The sequence below is a fragment of the Musa acuminata genome, chromosome BXJ2-4 (genome assembly GCF_036884655.1).
Source record: "Musa acuminata AAA Group cultivar baxijiao chromosome BXJ2-4, Cavendish_Baxijiao_AAA, whole genome shotgun sequence".
NCBI classification, from domain to species: domain Eukaryota; kingdom Viridiplantae; phylum Streptophyta; class Magnoliopsida; order Zingiberales; family Musaceae; genus Musa; species Musa acuminata.
Genome location: NC_088341.1, coordinates 9,686,478 through 9,710,475, shown reverse-complemented (window position 1 = coordinate 9,710,475; position 23,998 = coordinate 9,686,478). Strand labels below are relative to the sequence as shown.

At 34.6% G+C, this 23,998-nt stretch overlaps 1 protein-coding gene and 1 long non-coding RNA gene across 4 annotated transcripts; both read right to left on the bottom strand.

The window, feature by feature from the left end:
- Positions 1 to 395: 395 nt before the first annotated feature.
- On the bottom strand, positions 396 to 9,917 carry LOC135609923 (probable E3 ubiquitin-protein ligase HIP1). Of its 3 annotated transcripts, none has more exons than XM_065103731.1 (7): positions 9,543 to 9,917; positions 5,655 to 6,430; positions 4,658 to 5,565; positions 2,373 to 2,423; positions 1,078 to 1,176; positions 857 to 1,003; positions 396 to 758 (listed from the first exon to the last, which is right to left on the bottom strand). In XM_065103731.1, the coding sequence occupies exons 2-7, from the start codon at positions 6,304 to 6,306 to the stop codon at positions 627 to 629; spliced, it is 1,989 nt and encodes a 662-aa protein (XP_064959803.1). In that variant the 5' UTR covers positions 6,307 to 6,430; positions 9,543 to 9,917; the 3' UTR covers positions 396 to 626. The 3 variants fall into 3 exon arrangements, with proteins under 3 accessions (XP_064959803.1, XP_064959804.1, XP_064959805.1); XM_065103732.1 differs by having other exon boundaries at positions 4,658 to 5,550; XM_065103733.1 differs by lacking the exon at positions 2,373 to 2,423.
- Positions 9,918 to 13,836: 3,919 nt separating this feature from the next.
- LOC135609922 (uncharacterized) lies at positions 13,837 to 16,674 on the bottom strand. Its single transcript, XR_010485968.1, has 2 exons — positions 16,409 to 16,674; positions 13,837 to 14,180 (listed from the first exon to the last, which is right to left on the bottom strand). It is a non-coding gene; the product is annotated as an uncharacterized LOC135609922 (long non-coding RNA).
- Between the last annotated feature and the right edge of the window lie 7,324 nt (positions 16,675 to 23,998).

The window sequence follows — 23,998 nt, the reverse complement described above, 5'->3', positions numbered from 1 at the left end:
AATCATAGAATCATCATTGAGTTGTGTAAAAAAAATCATATCTTAATATTTATAATTTTTCATAAAATATTTATATTTCTTGTATTATTAATAATGATTATTTCACATCTTTATGCGATACGATAAGATGTACATACCTCCCTCCCTATCAAGAGTAGTTTTAAAATTAGTATATGTAATAACATTTTGCAATGTGTGATATTAGAGACACACCATTGTAAAAGAACATGAAATGCATTGCACAGGATAGCCTTCCCTAAGAATTTTAAACAAGATACATTCATCTCATCCAAATCCTTGGATTCATTTGAGCAAAGCACTCCTTCACCTGGATAGAGGGGACATGCTCCTATTTCAACAATTATTTAGATAAGTCAATGCGATAACAGACGATATACCGACCAGTACCATTGAATATCATTAAAAAAATAATATATCGATACGATCCAGTACTGAGATGGTTCACAAAGCTTAAGAATAATCAACTTTGAAAAGATTTCATGAAAGAATGAGGAAAAATGTTATCCATCATTGTAGTAATTTAGTATGGAGAAAGACCCATCTTACTTTTCATGCTCACTCCTTCCTCGTAGTTGGAGATGGATGGACTGAGTCCCGCTCCTCTTTCAGGTACTCAGAGCAGTTGTTTTACAGATGGGACACAAATTCTTTATCAGTAGCCATTGTTTGATGCAGGCTGTGTGGAAATCATGGCCGCAATCCAGCCGGCCCAGCTCCTCCCCTTCGAGGTAATCTTCCTGCCACCGGTGGAAACCAAAAAAAATTCCTCAGCTAACAGATCCCTGGTTCAGCCACTACAAAAAAAAGCAACCCTAAGGACCCGAAAATGGCTCACCCGACATATGCAGCATGGTTCAACCTCCTCTTCTGATGGTTCTGCAGCAATAGATACATACTTCCATTGCCGTAGGCTGCTAAGAATCTTTTCCTCAGTGAGTCCAGTGTTAACAGTACCTATTCTTTCTCCCAATGCCAATAGTTCCTGCAAGTACAATACAGTTTTGTCGTAATCTTAAAGGATCCTACTCGAAAGAAGGCCGAAGGAAAGTTTATTACCTCATAGGACATGTTATCCACATCCATCCGCATATCTCTATGCCTGTCATGCAAATTGGCACCACGAGGGAATACTGACTGCTCAAATAATAGTACGTCCTGTTCAAATATCACCAGCATAAGTCAAGTCACTTCATAATAGAACCAGTCTACAATGATGTTAATATTATAGATCATTGCTGGCATCATATGAAACACTGGCTTCCGATTATCTTAGCCTATTTACATCTGTAGGGAAAATTATAGGATTGCAGCATGGTTGCTTGATGTAGGATTACACAAATACAAATGTAGGTCATCCTACAACCAGTTTCCCTATTGAGATTCACAGGAAACTCCTCTCTTCTTAAAGGATGTCTTGATTTTCAAACACAAAGACTGGGAGGATTTCACAAAAGATGAGAATCCAGTGTTAGAAGTTCCACAATAAATTTTAAGCCCAAATGAATCAGGAATCTGGTTGGTCGAATGCAACATAAGTTTAAGATTCAAGACAGACTCCCAGACCAAAGTAGAAAGAGGTGACACTTGAGAGAGGACCTTGCTAAAAATGAATTCTCAGACCAATGATAAGAAAAGATAAGTGATTTATATAGCAATATGTTTGTTTCATAACGAGAGTAGAAAAACATAGAGTGAAGCTAACTCAGATAGTCAGAAGTAAACCCTCAGCCAATCTCTTCTCAACCGAAAATGGAAGGAAATATCTGCTTACTTCACACATGAACAATCTACATAAATGAGCAACTCTTACTCACCTAACATTGCTGAAAGTTCACAAATTTTTCCCTAACTCACCTTTCGTGAATAATGGATGGATATTTAGTTATGATAGACATGGACCAGATGTTTGATTAAATAAAACAACCCGCATAATCAAATGAAAAACCATAATGACTAGAAGTCAAAAGCTGTTTAGATAGGAAGTATTTGCAAATTTTAAGAATATATTTTGCGCCTTTTTCTCCCAGCATTAAAGTTAAAAGTCTAGGGCTGGTGAATTTCAGAACAACTATATTAAATAGTATGAGAATATGGAAATAATCAAGTATCCCGAGAGGCTATAAGTAAACTACTACTGTATCAAAGGCTTCAGTTTGTCTTTCACCAGCCCACCTACAAGCCACTCACGTTAGACAAGAGCAAAGCTATAAGAAGGAAGCAGAAAAGAACCTTCACCATTTAATGATATCTATTCTCTATGTCAATCACACACAAAACAATTATCATCATACTGCTAAAAGCGGAGGGAAGGAAGAGAAACTTAAGGTCCAGGCTAAGGAATGAAAGCTAACCTCAAGCAGTAAACTATCCCCCCGACGGATGAGATCAAAAACATTACGAATCTGTTACAGAGAGAATCATTCCAATCAATGTTAAGGAAACTAAAAAATAATAAACTGAATGAGTTCTCATTCAAAATCATCTACATAATTATATACTGGGTATAAATAAACCATTTCACATCAATAAAATATCTGTGAAGTGATCAATCTCATGCAGGATATAGAAAGCCCTAGTATCTTCCTACAAGGACCAGGACCAAATAAAGTAAACCTTTTACATATACATAAAATAAATCCTTTATGGTCCTCTTGCAATTGGTAGTTTTCCAAAGACTACATATGGATACTGCTGGATAAGCCTTGTGAACCGAACTAAGCACCCGTTTCTCTTTTACTATTTCCTTCTAACCCGATAATAAAAAACCCTATCTCATGATTTCTCCTATCGTGCTCACCTCCCTTGTGCCATTGGCTGCTCGTGCTGCCCACTGCTACTGCCACCACTCCACCATAAAACTATGTAATTCAGATTCATGACACGGAGATCATAGACATTTTAATTATGGTATATGTTCAGGAAGGTTACATTTTTTTTTTCGTTTACTATCACTAGAATATATGAGGTAAGGATCCAGTTCCTAGCTGAACTCGTGGCAAAGGATGAAGGATACAACTTTAATAATCTGGTTGTAGGGTACAGTATGGTCAACTATATTGCCAATGGTTGTAGATTACATAAGCATCGCTGTTATATAAAGAATGCTAGGCACATTGTGATGGTGTGACTGCCTGCACAGTGAGTGCCATGACCAGTGTTCGACTAGAGACAAACAGGAGAATCGGATTCAGACACATCTGAGGATCAGATTCACTGCCACAAAAAAAGGGATAAATATACATTTATCTGGAATTATAAAAGTGGGGCCAGCTTTAAAAGGGTTTTCTAATATATGCCAACCTTAAATCGATTCATAGCCCCTAAATTAGGTCATCTGATGCACCTGCATCACTTGTTCCATCATCCACCATCTCCATGCACATTGTATAGTGCCGATGACTTATAACCACCAAGGAGCCTGTAATGGTGGCTAGCAAAGAAACTATTCAGAACAATGGCATCAGTATTATGACTTACAAGTATCAGCATCATTCTCTAACTTACTATCACAAAGGCATGCTACATTACTACATTCATACAACATCTCTTCTTTTCACCACATCAATGGCCTGTCAAACATCAACCAGTCATTCGGGTCAATTATGTAAAAACCACTTGACAATCAAACTAGTTTTCTAACCATAATTCCAATGAATCCATAGAAAGACCAGAATGATCAACATTATCATCACATCAACGTGAACCACCATAACTGCTTGAATTTAGCTCTGTATATCAAAGTGAGATGAAGATCAAGGACAACTCAAAACATGGATTAACGTGCCTACAAAACAATATCTGCTAAATCATATTGGTCACATATGGCACATTATTTTTAAAAATATCATGAAAAACTATATTTCAAAAATCAGAATAACATGTTCAAATAATAAGAGAGTTCCAAATTTTACAGTAAAGGAAAGGAGCAAGAGATAATGCAATATTTAAACTCATGATTCCAAAGTGGAATAAGAACAAATTGGGATGAACTGAAACAAAGTGAAGAGATATGAAATTGTTAATATTTTGCCAAGTGTATACAAGCTCTAAAAAATCAGACTATTAGAATATATATACATATATATATATACATATATATATATATATATATATATATATATATATATATATGTGTGTGTGTGTGTGTGTGTGTGTGTCTGTATACATACATACATATGTCACATTCACATATAAAGAATGCTGATACATAATATTCAACAATACATGTAATTATAAGTTGTGAAACCGGAACTGATTCGGAAGTGAACAATGGTGGCCTTTGATTGTAAAAGTAATTCCTGATCTTCAAAACTGGATAGTTAATAACAAATTAACAATATAATAGTTCAATAATTTTTCCAGCAAGAAGCTCTCATTACACTATGTCGAATTGGTTCGAACTTTTAGATCATTCTATTGTAGGTCATCATAGTCCAGATGTGACTTGCATATATTTTAATGAGTAAAGATACAGTTACAAGTACAATCAATATGTCAAACAAGAGGTTAATTACTAAGTGTCAAACATCAAATAGTACAAAATGTTGCTAACAGATGCATTAATTATGAAACAATAAAAAAAATGTTAAACAAAAACCTCAAAAATATTTAAAAGATGGGAAGCTTCAACACATACCTCTGATATCCTGCTTCTTGCTTCTCTTGCAGCAACAAGAGTTCGCATGGACAAAGGAATACCTAAAGCACCATCATTTTGTCTATGCAACATATTTGATCTTATGTATGTTTGCTGATGGCCTCGGGAAACAGCTCCAGACTGATGATGTCCAACATCTTGTACTATGGATGAATGATCGTGATGTGGTAGAAGGCTTATGCTCCGACCTCTAGTTTCAGTATGTGATGAAACGGACCTACGTGGAGCTTCTGATACGCGGCGGCGACGATGTTGGTGAGGTAACCAGTTTGCTCCTTGTGATTGATGAATGCCCAAATTGGTACCAACCTGTGAAGTAGGCAATGCATTTCCAGAAAAAACTGTGCTTCCATTGGTCAAGCCCCAATTCGTCTGATCTCGGACTGAACGCCTGGTGTTAGCTGGGAGAACATAAATTTGCTCTGAGATATTATTTGAAACACTCGATGAGTTTTGTACTCCAGCTGCTCCATCAACTGCAATTGCTGGAGAGCCTGAAGAACTCCCTACTTCTGCTGTTGAAGCTTCACTCTGTGGGATAGGGTACAGATCTGGAAACAAGCCAGGAGTTGTATGTACATAATGTTGCCTGCGTGACCCTAGATTGCCACCCACCAACCTTAACTCTGATGATGGATTTAATGGGACATCTGGGGATGATAATTGATGGGCAGACCAAAGATTATGACGAGTAATAATATTCTCTTGGGGCCATAGATTAGGTGTAGAAGTATTAGCTGGATCTGCATGGTTGATTCGCATTCGAGTGTTCCTCTGAAAGCTCTCATCATTTCCCGCTACACTACCAAAAGGATGAGGATCAGAAGCTGGAACTCTTGTGATTGTGCTGATTCTTGCATTTATTTCTTCTTCTGCATGATTTACACCTAATAAGCACATAGATAACCAGATATATTATTTTCCAGAAATAATAGGAAACAAAGAGGGAAAAACAATAGAAAATAATTTGTCTCACCTTCATTGAAGTTATTAGAACTTCCACTTGCTGAACACTCCCCATGCATCCCTTCAATGTTCTTTCTCTTGTGTGAAGAACATTGTGCAACTTCTCGTTTGCCTCCATTATTGTTGGAAAAAAAATCAATGGCCCCGGAAGAACTCGCAGTGAAGGAAACATGCTGATGTTGCACTAGACCTGGATTATACACTCCTGGATGATGCGCTGACTCAAGAACCTGACGGCTCATACTAACATGCTCTGGATTGTAGCCTACGTTATGTCGGAGGCCTTGCAAGTTAAGAAATTGTGATAATGCTTCTCCATTGTTGACATGATTTCTGCTAAGATCAGTATTCTCATTTTCAAAAGAAAGAGTGTTCACTGCTTCAGATCTACTGCCTGTTATCCTTGGTCCACCTGCTCTATTACCTATAGGAGAAGATGTCCAACTGCTTTCTAGTTTTAGTTCATCATGATTGCCTTGCTGTAACGGAGGCGCGCTAGAGCTAGGGCCAACTGGATCCCAGATATTAAAGCTAGCACTTTCTTGACCAGCTACATCGCCACAGGAGATATTAGTAATATTAGGAGATAATGAATCATTAGGCAAGTCCTGGTTCTCTACAGAACTATGGAGGAAGTTATTCCACAACAAATCTTGATCCATGAGCGAGTTGCTTGAACTAGATCCTCGATCAAATTCAAAATTGTTCCTTCACCCTGCGTCTGGGATTGTATATTCTCCACTTGCTTACCTCACTACAACTCAGCCACTGCCTGAACAGTGTAAGCTGCACAAGTGGACATAAGCAGAAAGCAACTGTTTTAATAGAGCAATCTTTAAACTTATCAGTAAACTAAATAATCAAAAGTTAATCTCTGATAGGTGCAAGAAAGATTAATAACTCGGAAGATGTATAACTTACAGTCTATCAGAGGAAAATTATGAATGAAGCAAAAACATGCAAAGAGTTTGAAGTGGAATCATGCTGAAATTCAGTAAACATTTTTCAATTTCATTAAGGGATAAGTGATTTCCCATATATACTGAAACCTGACAAGAAACAGTATTGTTTACATCTTAACAAAGACTTAAATAAATGGGATTATTATCTCCTTACGACAATTTTTCTGATGATATATACTGTGCTGTAAGTACAAATTCAAGGTTATGCACTGAATCCATGCTTCTTTCCTATTTCTTCTTCAACGAAGACATCTAACATAATCAATAAATATGATCAACAACAACACCGTTAATATAATTTGTGGTATTAAGTTAGAAATCATGCTTTTTAACAGTCAACAAATTCGAAAATTAGTTAACAAATGTTCCAAGAGTCAGACTTTGGGTATTCTATCTTAGACTTAATATCTTTGAAAATAGGACTGTTTTGTCAATAACAAAATAATGATTTCACAACAAATATCTGTAAATAGGCACTCAGTAAATTTCATGTCTATCATGGAGGACAAATCACAAGACTCTGGTCATGTGTAACCCACATCTTAAAGTAATCTGAGTTTAGCCAAACAACTTAAATGAAGTTAAAAAAAATCTTCAAAGAACAAAGTCCTAAGTAAAAAAAATCTCAAAATATGGCCCATCCTCCAAAAAAAAAAAAAGGAAGCAGTTTCATTAGATATCTGTTGTACTTCTAGGACCATTCTCGAAAGTATATATACTCGTATCAAGCTTCTATTGTTCCACTGACACAATCACTGTTCTTGACTCTAGGTAATACTGAATTTCAAAGCCAGTTCTCTATATGTTCAAATATCACCCAACCCCATACTTCATCAACATTCAAAAGGATGAAAAAGTGGAATCATTTAACTTAGAACTAACTATGACCTTCCTTAGGAGTCACACATACAACAAGACAACGAGATTTGAAATCTTAGACTGATATGCCACAAAATGTTAAATTTTTTAATCCAAAATGGTTATCCTGCATACAGGGCATTAGGCCGCATTGACAGAACATCAACTTCAAAGGAGTGGCAGAAAGACAACAATGATAGTGAATCATTATTGAAATGCTAGTGAAGTCCATATATTAGTCTGTGCGATGATTGCAGAAACAAGATGTTCTAGATAAACAAGAGTTTAAGGTACTAAATTTTGTCAAATATGTCATGGAGCCTTCCTAGAGTTCATTTGAGGCTGAATCCATATTGAAAAGCTGGAGCTTCGATGACTAAGAAACTTGAATTAGACATGATTCTCGTGAACGGTATAAAAGCTAAGTAGTTAGATTAAACAACATAATTTTTATTTAATAGATTAATGATTATTTATAATACTGTATACTGATATCTGTTGTTGCAGAAAATGACAAGAAAAGTTGATAATAGTTCATGTAGTAGTAAATTCACTTTAGCAGTGCATCAATCAATCAATGCAGTAGTTTTGTAATCTTTGAGAAGTCAAGTTCATACTATGCAAATTCCCCTAGTTTGTTCCATGCTTCACTGCATTGCCAGCTTGATCATTGCATGTACAAATTAAAGCACAAAAAGAACAACTATACAAAGTTTAATAAAGTAAATTTTTACAGCCATTTCCACTGAAAGTTGCAAGTTATGACCGCTGACCAAGCTAGGTATATAGGTTACTTACCATAATTATCAATTTTAGAACTCTTGGAACAGATGACATTTGACAATAAGCACAACTTTCTGAGATATGCCTTCTCAGAAACAGAATATGGCTAATAATGACATGGATTAGTATGATTCAAAAATTAAACTCTTCATATAACTTTTAATATAAAAGCATATAATCTATGCATTTCATGCTGATCTAAATAAGATTCTTCTGAATTATTTAAAACGAATTAATAAAAATAATGCTCGCCCTTAGCAGTAAGGGAAGGAGTATAAAATGCTCAACTAAGCACAGCAAGCCGAGAATGATTTTGATTATAGAGACATAGTCAACCATAATTAATTCCATAACACCTGCCAATTGCATCTAAAATTTTACATAAATGTCCATTGAGTAATCATAATTCTCTTGAGATCCCATTTACAGCTTGCTTAAGATTTACCACTGTCACATGCAATTCACCTGCTGCCTCTTCAATCACTTCCCTCGAATATATTGCCCATATATATTATTGGCTTACCACCCGAAAATTCTACATTTATCTACATGAACCAGACACTATCATAGTTGAAGATCAAGCTTCTTGTTAATCTTTGGATTAGCATTGCAACTGCTCTCCAGTGAGTGTTTCATTTCATATAGCATGAACTCTCACGCAATATCTTACCCGAGCTACTGTGCATTATACCGATGAGACTGAAAAGCTACGATCGGAAACCCCAGAGGATAAGGTCACGCAAGCGATTCAACTAGAAAATTTTATTGCAGCAGCTCTTTGCTAAATGAAAGGAGACGATGAAAACCCAATCGCAAGAAAGAAACAGTAGGTGTGTGTGTGTGTGTGTGTGTGTGTGTGTGTGTGTGAGAGAGAGAGAGAGAGAGAGAGAGAGAGAGAGAGAGAGTCTTGTAGTCTCATCGAAAAGTGTTAAAAAGATAAGGTTCAAAGAGGAACAAAAAGATCGAATATTATCTAAAACATATGCTGGTCTTCTACGGTCATCGTTTCATCCTCCAGAAAACAAAGTAATTTAAAGAAAAGAAAGTATTTGGGTGAAAACGAGGTTCCCCAACATTAGATATGATCTAATCACCTCAGAAAAGGAGAAACAACAAACAATCTGCGGCCCCAGATTCTTAAACCTCCAACAAGAAGGAACCCACAACAAAATCCAAGAACGATCACCGACTCATCAAAACTCAGAATCAGCCTTCCCCAAAAGATCAACGACAAAATCTCCCAAAAACAGAATTTTTTGGAAGGATTCCGAACGATCGGATCCTAAAGGCCTCACCTTTGACGCGCCAACAAATCAAGAAACCTCAAGGATCGGCCGGAAAGAAGCCTCCTTTGCGGCTCCCCTCTTATCTCCGACTCCACCTGCCGCCAATAAGGCACGAAATGAACTCCGCGATCGCCGGTTTTCGCGCCGTCTTGGAGCAAGCGGAGAAAGAAAAAGGAGAGGGGCAAGCTGTTCCTGAACGAGTCAGGAAAGCCGAGAGAAGTCCGAATTGGATTGGCGAAGAGGGGGAAGGCGGTGGGGATCCGAACGCAAGAGCGGAAGAGGGATTTGGGGGAGAATTAGATGGCTTTTCTTTCTCTTTCTCTTTCTCTCTGTCTCTCTCTCTCTCTCTCTCTCTCTCTCTCTCTTGACTGCCCCTCCTTCCAATGCTTTGAACCCACTACTTATTTTCCGGAGTTAAAATATAAGGACGACATAGTGATGATAGCCGCGACGTAGATATTGCTTTTATTTCCATATATATATATATATATATATATATATATATATATATATATATATATATATATATATATATATATATATAGAAAAAAGTATATATATATATATATATTTTTCTAAAATATAAAAATTCAAATTATATATATATATATATTATTGAGTAGATATTATTTTGAATACTAATTGATATTTAGGTAATTTGAATAATTTATTTAAATTAACGAATGGATATATATTAACAGAAATTATGCAAATAGAGGATATTGATAAGATCAGATTATGATTGTCCATTTGAGGTGGATGACTCGAGTCGGGTCTATATTCATTCTATGTCATAGAGTTTAGGAGCGCATATGGAACGTACCAAAGTAGAAAATATTTAATTAGATATTGAGAAATGACAGTAATGTAAATTAAATTAGAAGACAACGAAAAGAAGTAAAAAAAGATGAGACGAAGAAAAAACATGTTAAATATAGAGACCCTACACTTCAAATGATCGAAGAAAATTGATGTGATATTTACTATTTTGATACGATATCTTTTGTCTTGATGCAACGATGATATGATAGATCAGCTGAGCTAGCGAGATAAATTAAGTTCTATTAGAAACATTATGTTTGTTTGCACGATAAAATAATTCATTTTTTATGAACTCCGAGTCGATTTGCTAAAAGCCACCGACTTAGATCAGCACTTTCGTTGCGACGCACCGAGCCGACCTCTCCCCTCCTGCACCTCAGCTGTGCCATGTCAGAAGTCGTGACTTAACTTGTGTGCCTAACTATTCTCTCGCAGTGTCAGATGATTTACTAACTAATAATTTGATGGGCTATCTTTACACTTTAAAAAGTTACATTGATATTTGTCTATTTATTTTAATATCATCAGTTTTATAAATAAAAATATAAAAATAAAAGATAAAAATATAATTTTAACATTTGAATTGATGGTGACGAATGACGGTGTCACTAAGGGCCGCGGGTGACTATTACGGATGAGAAGAGCAATGGCGAGAGGTGAGAGCCACTCAGCATCTGCATCAGCACCGACACAAATGCAGAACGACATCAATATAGTTATCGAGTAGCAAAAGGGTCATCATGCAGATGTAGAGTGACGTTGCTCTACATCTACGTTAGCGTCGATATAGTTGCCGAGCAAAGAAAATGATCGCTCAGTCACTATGTCTGCATCTATCACGTCTCACTGTCGCTCTTCTACTCCACAACAGCCACCCACAACCCCTAGTGACACCGACGTCATTCGTCATCGCCAAATAAAATATTAAAATTATTTTTTTATCTTTTATTTTCATATTTTCGTTAGTAAAATCGATGATGTTAAAATAAACAGACTTAGATATTTCACTTTTGTAACTATATAGATGTGACCGTAACTTTTTAAAATATAAATGTAGCTAACTACTTAATCAGCCTAAATTTGAGTGATAATAGTAATTATGTAAGGATAAAATCTCCAAAAGAATAAAAGGAAACTAAGATATGACAATGTTTATATATTTAATCGTTGGTTTGTATGTGTTTGGCAAATAAAAATATTAGATCGGATTCTACAACGTTATCAAAGGATCAGTGACTAGTCTCCGATCTAACCCGTGTTTTCGGAAACAAAGGTAATGAATTGGATTGATATATGCTTCAATATTCTATACCTCCGAAGGTATTAATTTTCGTACTTGTTCCTTTAGATTTAGGTTCATCTTCCTGCTCATATTTTTGCCTCTCTGTCTTGAAAGCCAACACAAACTTTTGGTGGATTTGTTTTATTTGCTCCCATGCTCGTAGAAACCATGGAGAGATACTTACCATCTTTGTTGCCAAAATCCCAAGGATATTACTTTTTTTATAGTTGCATAAAAATTGGTGATTGGAATTTGGATAGTGGAAACAATCTCTTTAGTGATCTACATTTCCATAAATTTTAGCACCTATGTTGCATATCAATTTAGATTTTTCATCTTCAAATTCATCTCAAAAGTATGACTCTAAGTTTTAGAGTCAATTTTGAAATTTTTCACTCGTAAGAGTTGTGCTTTTGAGATAAATTTCAACGACGAACAATCTAAATTGATTCATCATGGTAAATTTATAATGATACAAGTATGACTAGCGTCGCAGGTATATCCAACGAAGCTCCTCTGAAATGAGTGATTAGGAAAATATTTCTTAAATTTAAAATATTATCCGTATTTATGCTGATGTGGCAAGCCTAGCTAATGCGCCATCACTCCTTAGCTGACTAAGCTCCAAAATGCTAGAATTATCAAAAATATTGACCATATCAATATCTCTATAGATGTAAATTAATTGATAAAAAGAAGTGGAATCTCAACCAAGAATAGGGTCAGAGCAGTCAATCTCTCTTAACAAGTAATCCTTGGCAATAATTCTTTTAAGATACCACTGAACTCTTTTAAGTTAGTTTGTGTATTAGTTGAGTGGAGATCCCCAATAAACCTCACTCTGTTTCACCCTCTTTTGTACATATTCTAGTCCTAAAAAATATATCTGTTTCCAATATGTTGTTGACAGTACCATTACATGCATTCTCCCCATCCTGAGGAGAATCCACTTATTATCCTGCAAAATTAGTAATTGGAAGGATGATGCCAATATATACAAAAATAACTAACTTTGGGGGAATATATATAACAACTAAGATATGGAAGTTAGATACTTAAAAGATTATGACCATGATATGATAAGGAAGTCCTAATTTGGTGGTATATTTCTTCTTGGTCAAACAAAGATGGATGGATGCTTGCCAAATCTATTGCTGATGTCAAAAAAGAGTAATCTTCTGCAATGTCATGATGTTAACAAATATTCCCTTACAGAAATATCAGTTGGACAGATTCAGTGCATGAGGAAGCTTAGTTATTGGTTTGGTGTACTAAACAACTTCAAGGCCATAGAAAAGGTTTGGTAGGAAGGTTGGCTGAAGTAGATGTATGTTGACATCACAAACTACAATTGTCACTTTAGGAGCAAGAACATGAGTGGTTCACAAAGTCCTCATTTTGTGTGAGCCAATTTACATATGGGATTATTGAGGAATGTCTTAGAATCAAGTTTCTCATTTAGTTCATTTAAATATGATTCGTCAATTTTGATCGTCTATCCGATCTTAAAAAATTTCTAAAGGAATGATCAGAAACACGATATGAGAGTCACGACTAGATCAAAGGAGAGCTTCTCTCGAAATCAACAAAAAAAAAAAATCATATGATGCATCCAGTAAAATTTCTTAGTGTTTGTTTGTTGCAGATGGTTAAAAAAAAGTCTTTACAGAGTTCGAGCCATTCGATATTAGTTTGGTAAATTTAAATAGAAGATATGAGTGGTAAATTTATAATGTTCAGATTATATGAGCTTCGCATGTCAAAGTCCGATTGATCGAAAATATTGATCATACCATACCAAAGACCAACTAATTATTTAAATATTTAAATCCAATTATCCCAATCTTTCTCAAATCCGATTATAGGAGACTCAAAATTAATCTAAACGGATGGATGGGATGCAAATATCCAAAATGAAAAATTGGTCTGCTACCATTGTTATTTAACAGTAGAATTGCTATATAGAGAGCATCATACTCAAACTAGAACTCTACTAATTATCTAGTTATTTGAATCTGAAGCCAATTTGGATACCATCTCAAATCTGATTAAAAGGTGTCCAAAGCCGAATTAAACAGGTTGAATAGATGCCTAAATTGATTCCTTTGTCCCCAAGTGCATTGACTTGTGTTCATGTGCAGTGGATCTTGGATCAATAAAGTATATCAAAGGTCTCAAAGATATAGTAAAGCTATGACAAAATGCAATCCGCTAATATGACATTTTATTTTGAGAAAAGATCTAGCGATATAACATACTCTCAGAAGAGGAAACAAGTTAAAGGCTACTTATGTTGCAAAATATCGGAATCTAATATAACACTAAGTAACTCCTTCACGTGAATGGTTCTTTTACATCTAAGTACTTACCTCTGGTTCCTCGGGCTCTTCCTTGTCGGGATCCTCTTCTTTTTCTTCTTCTTCATTCTCTTCCTCGTCTTCTTCAGGAGGGTCTGTCGGCAATGGAGTGGGCAGCGGTGTTTTCATCGGGCTAAATTTCGGAAATATATCAGGCCTTCGTCCAGGCTTCGGTCTTTCCCACTCCTACAACAGTTATCAATGGCAGATGGTTTGAACTTTGAATATAAAAACAGCACATGGTGAGAAAAGAAACATAGAAAGAAATATAATAGGAAAAAAAAAGTTAAAAGAACATAGAAAGAAATGCTCGAACAAATATAATAGGAAAAAAAAAGGTCGTCTAGATACAACACTGATAGTCTGATCTAGATCACCAAACCTAGTGAAATAACCTCTCAAGCAAATTTAATCACACTAAATATTCAGATAGACAGCTTCATATCTTTTTAGAACTGGTCAATCTACTAACCATTGTGGTGATCAAGGATTTGGATCTTGGACCTAGATTTACAAACATACAAGATCAATGTGGTACCAGTATACCAGGCAACACATAGTATACCTTTGCTATTGAGGCCAATAAAACATAAAAACATGTTCAGTAAAAGTTGAGTATCAGAAACTAATATCGGTCAACACAGCAAGTATCATTTAGTAGCAGATCATACTGACACATGGTATGGTACAATACCATCACTGTACTGGTTCAAGCTCAATCAATATCTATTGATCTGAAATTTTAAATCATAGATTGGGCAACCAGATCTGGCTTGGGATAAAGTAGCCCATCTTATTTATCTAAGTCAATCTATCAACACTAACACCCCTGGTGATCCCAGTCAATATCAGTGGATTTGGGTCAATTCCTTACAATCTTAAGCCGATTCCAGCTATTTAAAAAATTATAGCAAATTTGGTCTGATTTAGAACATCATGGGAACCCCATAGATTTGGTTATTCTAAAACAAGTTTATGAGAAAAGACTAAGTTATTTCTAATAAATAAGTTAATAAACAAGCAAATGTTCAAGAAAGACATGGGCCACCATGGACAGCTTCATTCACTACCCCTATCATATGGTCCCATTGAACTCCCCTAAGTTCCATTCTAAAACTAGATTATGCAGCTACCCAAATGATCCACTAATAAAGCTTAAAGGACTTACTATCAGTAAAGGATTTGAAGAAAAATATCCTTTCAGTTATAAACTTGTAACTAATAACTCTCAGTCTCTCACAAAGCAAGACCTATGAGATTCCAAATCATAGAAACCAAGGGAATGTACGTATGATGGTCTTTAGCAAGCTTCAAGCTGCTTCAGAGTTCAGATCTGAAGAAAATCACAGGTGCTAGAGGTGCCAAATCTGAAATCTGCACATCATTAAAGCATCCATATTCCACGGACAAGTATGGAAATAATGGAATGATCTTTACTGGGTTCAAATTTCACAATGATCAGATGCATCAAGCTCGCAGACCTCTCTATGTTCCAATATATATAAAAAAAAAAAAAATCACTGATTGCTAACATCAATTTTGCATTAATGTATTAAAGAACTCTAACCAGTTCCCCAATAGTTCATCAAGAATAGCTCATGATACCACAATCACCTACTCACCAGACTTCTAGATTTCAAATTTGAACAGCTCTGAAACCTTGAATATAATACCAACAATGTAGCTAGCATACGCATAGTTGCCTAGAATGTAATTGAAATAATAACGCGGTCACTAGTTTTTGCGTAGCAGGGGATTCCAGTACTTTTGGTCTCTAGAACTATAAAATTAGAATTTCAATCTTGATAAAAGCTGAGAGGTAATGAAAACCTAAAATTAGTCCATGATATTAACAACACTGTCATGAAAGCCTCACCAGGGTATTCAGAGTCACAGATAAAGACATATGTATCTTCAATAATTAAAAGATAAAAAGAATCACATATTGTTACATAACATTAAGAATCACTACATTAAGGCACCTCGGGTATCAGTATGCTTAATGGTCTTGCGAAAGGGAATACTTAGACACTGTAGTATTTCTCTTTGGAAAATGAATCTTCGATTGATTTAATGTAACATGAATAACAAACTACCTTCAGACAACAAATCTGGGACCAGAAGGAAACTACAAGCTAAATAATTCCAACAAAAGAGACTCAGGATCTTCACCACGAAGCTATATTTGCAGAAAGTGTCGAGGTACAGAGAGCATCTATCACTAAGTATCTAGCCTACCACAATCGTTATACTGTGAAAAAGCCAAACCTTTCTTATGACGCATAGCATCCATAAACCGACATGAACACACAACACAACACAAGGCAACAACAGCATAAAATTTGAGGGGAAAAGTAATGAAAAGACGAAGATAACACAAGAAAGAATTGGAAGTCCGAGATATCTCAACATACGATGGGGAAATCGAGCGGAGAGCGGCGGGTCATCTTCTCCTCTTCGGGTGCCATGCGCACTGCCATACCCCTCTTCGCTCTCCTCGTGGGTAGGAGGAGCATGGACAGTGACCTCCACCGCATCTGCTCGAGGGAACGAATCACCGCCGCCGGTCGAGGCGGAAGGGCAACGAGCGCCGGCCGCGGCGCTGCCACCGCGTGCATCGCTGTGCCCCTCTCTCCTTATCGCCAATGAAAGAGACCGGAGAAAGCGAGCCGGATCCGTCATCTATATCCGTGCAGTGCCTCGTCTTATCACGAGACGGATCGGGCGACTCGGACCCGAATCCGAACCGGGCTTCTCTCTCTTTCCCCAAGTGCTTTTTAGAAACCTTTTTGAATTTATATATTTGTTTTAATCTTATCCTATTTATCCTATTTACAGTAATATTTAAAAATTATTATTAACTCATGATTTTAATTTTTTAAAATTTAAATAATTTTATATTTTTTATATTTATAAATTAGTATTAAAAGAATTTATTCACCATACATCCTTTTGAATTTCATAATCTTATTAAATAAGTTGGTTAACCAATTTACTATCTTATCCCCTAAATTTTTTCATATCTCAACAGGGATATTAGCATATCTCACACTTTTAGTTATTTTCATCTTTTTTATTATATTTTTTCCTCTAATTTTATGAATAATTTTATGATTATTAAATCTACCACTACTATTTATCATTAAATATGAGTTCTATATGAAATATTCATTAAATAATTTATAAAAATAATTTTTTTATCTTTTTTAATCTCATTATCAATAACAAGTATTACTTAGTCTTTCATGTATCTAATATTATGCAAATCCTTATATTTTCTTTTCATAGTCTTAGCAATTATATATATATATATATATATATATATATATATATATCACCATATATCTAATTTATTATAAAAAATATCATAAGTTTTATATCTTACCATACAAATCATTTTTTTAGCTTTTTTTTAATTTTTATATCTTTTATTTTTATTTTAAAATTTTATTAATCTTTAAAACATGTTAAAAATTACTTTTTGAACTTCGTTCGATCACTACCAACTCTTACACCTCAGTTTTACTAAGAATCTTTTTTTGTTAAGCTCGTAATCTTGTTAAAAGTTAAGGTACATTTTAACTCTTAAATTTTTATGGTTTACTCGTATCTAAAATAATCCTGATATTTTTAAAAACATAGCATATTATTGAATCTCGGATTTTGACGATAAAGTCAATTGTCATTTGTTATCTAATCCATATGTTGAGATAAGTGTGCAGGAGTAACTACGATGGAAGTAAGACATGCAACAGGAGTTACGCCGGAGCCAAGACCATGATCACGTTGGGGGTTCGATAGTTCGACGAAAGTCTGGACGGTTGTCGGAGGTTCTGCGAAAACAAATCCAAGAAGTCCAGACGCTTGCCAAAGAAGCTCGTCGGAACTCACTAAGTGGATCGTCGCAAGTCCAGGAGTTTGCCGGAAGTCCGCCGGAGCATCGCCGAGGGTTCATCGGATGTTCGCCGGAAGTTCGTCGGAAGCTCGCCAGAAGAAGCGATTGACGCACTAGAGCAAGGTGCAGTATTAATGTCTTAAATATCGTAGTTAGCATATAGATTAAGTTAGAAATGGGAGGTGATCAACTTAATCTGGGGCAATTGGGCCCTTAAGAGACCCAAATTGGGGCGAATGGATCATCCCATTCGGTCCCAGAATTCCTAACCGGCGATGGCACTGCCTAGGAGCTCAGTCTCCCAGGAATGCTGGGCGGTGGTACCGCCTGAGCTCAGTCTTCGAGCGAAGCTGAGCGGTGGTACCGCCCCTATCAAGCGGTGGTACAGCCTGAGCTCGATCTCCGAGCAATGCCAGGTGGTAGTACCACCAGGACCTTGGAAATCCGGGAGATGATATTTTTGAGCTCCAAATTCAAACCAATTAGGGCCTATATAAACCCCACCCTTTCCTATATGAAAGGACACCAAAATTTTAATCTAATTCTGAGAATTTGAGAGCTCAAAAGTGTTGTAAAAGGTCAAAAGTTCTCCTTCCTCTTTTCATCTAAGTTTTGATCATTCAAGAGATGAGTAAAAATCTGTAAGGATTGTCTCCTAAACCCCTCAAAAGGAGTAAAGCTGTAAAAGGGTGGTTGGCCTTCGTCTATTGAAGGAAGGCCTCTACTGGACGTTGGTGACCTCATCGGAGGAGGAAGTCAAAAGTGGATGTAGGTTAAGATTGACCGAACCACTCTAAATCTCAGTTTGCATTTATATTCTGCTCTCTATCTTAACTGCAAACTACCTCCATTGCTTTTCTTCAACTGTACTTCGCTTAATCTTAAGTTGAAGAACTTTCCGAAATGGTTTTTCATAAAAGTGTTTTTATCGTACGAACGTCGTTTTAAATCATCGAAAGTTATCCACTGCACTAATTCACCCCCCCTCTTAGTGCTCTTGATCCTAACACATATAAGCCCCTCCGTCAAGTCTGAGTTAATATATGTTAGAGTCTACTTACGTAGCATGTTGACTTATAATAAACTATTAATATAATGACACATATAATTTAAGTTAAAAAAAAAAGAATCTATTTTAACCAATGGCCCATTTAAACTCTTATTGTTTTGTTTATCTAATATAATCCTTGTATTTAAAAAAACGTAGCTAAGTTAGCAAACGTTATGGTTTTGTTTATATCTAATATAGGCCCCTCCCTTCGAGTCTAAGTTGAGAGATGTCAAAGTCTACTTACATGGTATTTTGATTTACAATAAATTATTAATATAATGATATATAATTTAAATTAAAAAAATATCAATCTTGTTAAGGAAGACGAAGTAACGGAGGTCGTAGCGACGAATGAAGGCAAAGAGATAGAGGTAAATGAGACCGAAGGCAGAGGTGAGGGAGAGCTAAACCACCATGTTATAAAAATACTCAAGAGGAGGAAGAGGGACTAGGAGACTATTGCATACTTAACGTCGAATTGGTTGACGCACATCTACTTGAGGTTGGACCGGAAACTCCTGAGCTTGTTGTCAGCGTGGGAGAGACTACGTATGTACGACGCTCTACTAAGCAACAGCAGCTCGGTACTATTGTTGGTGATCGCTTCCATGATGACGCCTCCTCCCACCATTGATGGTGGTCTTATTTTTTTAATTTTAAATTATATATATTATTATATTAATGATTTAGTGTAAGTAAGAATGTTAGAGTCTAATGTTTGTTAACTCAGGCTTCACAAGAGGAGCTTATATACTATATTTTTTTTTAAAATATAGTGTTATTTTAGACATAAGCAAAACCATAAGGGCTTAAGTGGTCCATGACCAAAACCACAAGAGCTAAATTGAACTTTTTTTAAAAATAAATTATATATATTATTATATTAATAGTTTATTATGAGTGGTCTATGACCAAAACTACGTAAGCATACTATAATGTCTATTAACTCAGACTTGACCGGAAGGACTTATATGCTACGTTTTTTAAAATTAGAAGCTATTTTAGATATAAATAAATCATAAGGACTTAAGTAATCCATAGCTAAAACAATAAAGACTAAAATGGACCTCAACTCTTTTATTAATAATCATAGTTCAAATAATATTGATATTATTATCATCTAAGTTCTAAGTTAGTTTCTCTTTCTATTTTATTTTTAAAAGTGTTCACATTATCATCTTTAAAATTTTATTATATTTTATATTATAATAAAATATAAACATCTAGTAATTTTGTCAAATATTACTATGTCCTAGTAATTTTTTATATTATTTTTTATTTATTTTTATGATAAACATCTAATGCCATCAACCTATGTTAGTTTCTCAAACTTTTGTCAAATATTATTTTACAATTATTACAAATAATTTTATTTATCTTTCTAGTGAAAAATATTTATTTGACTACAATTGTGACATCTCTTTTTTTAAAGTGAGTATTGATAAATTATAACATTATACAAAATTATAAAATCTGAAATCATACCAACATCTTAAAAGGTTTTTGGTTATAGGTATTTATTGACTGATATCATTACCATCATCTTATAAGGTTTTTGGTTATAGGTATTTATCGATTGATATCATCTAAGCTTTTCTAAAATTTCTCTTTTGATATGATCATTAAATCTGACTTAAGGGGCATAAGGACTAATTACATTCAAAACATATTTATCTTTTTATAAATTTTAAAATTATAATTCTATCTCCAAATCTTTTTATATATACAATATTTTTTTTAAGATTATTATCAATAATATTTCTTACACTATTTAGAATATACCAAATTTTAAATCTAGTACTATTAATCTCTCTATATTTTTTTCCCTACCAACTTATTCTATTGTAAGCAAATAACATTTTTTTTAATCATAGTGTCTATCAATTCTAATTGGTTCTCTCAAACTATCTATATATTCTAAGTTGTTGACTAACTTTTTTACTCTCCTTAATCTAAAATAATAAGAAAACCCTTATCTAATTGATACCACATTTGGGCATCCATAAGACCGCGATTGCTTCCAAGTGACCTCATAGCTTACTATATGCAATTTGATACGCTTAGGTGGTGAAGGTACCTTGCATTACTTTTGAGTGATTATCTAGCTTTATATTAAAATCAACATAACTCTCCACCTTTTTCGTCGGGATTAATATTGACACTTGTATAAGGAATCTTTTTCATTTCTTGTATTTCTTTCTCATTTTAGGGGTTTTTTTTTTCAAACTTTCCCATAAGTATCTTTAAGTTTGTTTATTTTAGACTTGTCTTTTACTACAACAAGCATATCATTAACATATAATAGTAAATATACTGTAAAATTATTTTTTTTCATATATATACCAATATCATAAAGGAATCTACTGAATTTAGAATTGAACATAAATTTGTCAAATTATTTATACTAATTATCTTGGAGACTGTTTGAGGTCAGGAACTTCTCCTATAAATAGACATAATTCTCTTTTCTTTTTTCCTCGAACTCTTTTGGTTGTTTCATATAAATCTTTTTTTTTAACTTTTCATGAAGAAATGGTGTCTTCATATCTGGTTGTTCTAACTTCAGATCGAATATTATTAGCAAGGCTACCCGAATAGAAGTATGTTTAATAATGAAAATATATATTTTTTATAATCGATACATGCTATCTAGCTATATCCCTTAGCTTCCAAGTGAACTTTGTAGTCACCACTTCCTTGATCATAATGATCCACTTACACCCAATAAGAAGCTTCATAAAGTCGCAAGTATGATTCTTCAACGGTGAATGGAACTCTTTTGTCATTACCTAATACTTATTTTTTTTAGTGTGGACTACTAAGAGTCTCGTTATATAAAGTTGACTCTCCTACACTCTGCAACTCTTCAACAGTAGTAAGTGTGTAGATGATGATATTTGCATATTTTGAGTTTTTTGAGTTTTGATGTGGTCTGGGATATGGCTAGTCAAGGGCAATGCAGTAAGGGTGCTCTTTATCGTTCAATTATGGCTCCTCTTCTTCATATTTTAGAGATGTAAAGGATGATTTTAGAATCAAATCTTCTTGTATAGTCAATTATGCATCTTTTGCAACTTTTCCTTGTCCTTCCATAATATCATGTATAGTTTACAACTAAAGATTCTTAAATGTAAATGAGAGGTAGGGGTTCTACTCTATTTTTTTCTAGTATTTTGAACTCAATTTATGTTTATGAAATAGCATGCAATCGATGCTACCTCAACCTAGAATGATTTCATTATTGGTATGGAGTGTTCGAACATGCCTCCCAATTCATTTCTCCATCATATTTTTTTCATATTTATTTTTTTAAAAAAAATATCACTCTTGTATTCAACAAACTACAAGCTTATCTTTCTTGAAAAGTCATCAATAAAGATAGTCATATAACAAGCTCCTCCTTAAGACGCTACCGATGAGATACTATATAAATCTAAATGATGTAATCGAGAATTTCCTTCATGTGATATTGATTAATGAAAAAAAAAACTCTTAACTTGCTTTTCAAAAATATAGTGCCACATCTTTGTGTAGTCTTTATCATATATCCTACTATTGTTTAGCTTTAGATATAGAATTAGTTTTCCTTTTCAACCTTCATCACTCCAAGAGCCCCATTTTGACTAGAATAGTCATAGCCTAAAACATCTAAAGCAGACAATTAAGTTAAATTTTTTTCTTTTAACTTAGGAATATGTCATACATTTGCTAGAGTTCTTACAATCTCGTCGTACATCTTGAATTTAATTGATCATGTTCCGACAACCTTGCACAATGAGTTGTTCCCCATAAGCAAATCTCTTACATCTTATATGAGTTCATAAGTGAAGAACTAACCTGATATGATGTCACTCATCTTGTGACATAGTATGTATGACATGTAGAGCTCATAAGTACCTCCATCTCAACTTCTTTATTTATTTATGAGGTTTTAACCCTCCTTTCCTGGACTCACTTCTCCCCTTAGAGTTCAAAGCTTGACATTTATTGAAGGTTATGAGTCTTTAACTTCTTTCAACAATAAGGCTGAAAACACATAGTATAGAGAAATGATGTTCTTCCCATATAAAATTATTTCACAAAAAATTTTATGTAAAATAGGAAGAGAATATTAAAATAATAGGGTCTTATCTTCTTCGTGATATAACCATGTTTTCTAAATCCATAATAATATAGTTCGAAAGACCTCAATGTGTTTGTTCATTGAGATTCATTCTGTCATTTATAATAGGTATAACATCTGCTTGAGAGCTATCTTCATTGTGAGGATTTTGTCCTAATACGAGATTGTCAGTTTGATTCAGACTCTATTGTCATATGTTCTATGACAATCGGATATACATATGAACAAGGTTACAATGATATTATGATTGGCTTCTATTTTTTGTTTATCGATGCTTGTTATTTTCTATTTCCCAATAATGATATTGCGAAGTTTCTCCTTTGTTAAGATAATCTTCATCTTAATTGTCCACGAAAAATAATTGATTCTTTAACCTAATTTTTCGATCTCATACCTTATGCTCGTCGTTGAAACTTGAAAACATGAAAAACTTGGTAACATGAAATAATATATTGATTGAGTCTATGAAAAAATTAGACGATAAAAACACAAAATAAAGATAAATGAGTTAACATGATTTGAATTAGCTATTTGACTCTAAGACCATTTATAGGAAAGAATTAATAGTAATCGTTGTCATGATATATTGATTGAGTCTAAAAAAAATTGGATAACAAAAAAACACAAAACGAATACAAACAATTTAACATGGTTCTTGATCATCTCCTTAAAAAATCCAAAAAAATCTAAATACAAAAATGAAAGAAAATAATAAAATTTTAGAATTACCGCTGTTGACCAATGTTGAGTACTGTTACCGGAGTTGACCGTAGTCAACTACTAAACTTCCCCTTCTCTACGGTTGCTGCTACGAGCACAACGGCCGATTGACGACGAAGATCGGCAACGGATGTCAGAGACGAAAATGAGGCAGGGCTTTGGCCGAATTTGGGTTGGAGGAATCTTCTCACGTCTTTTTCAACCCATTCTACATG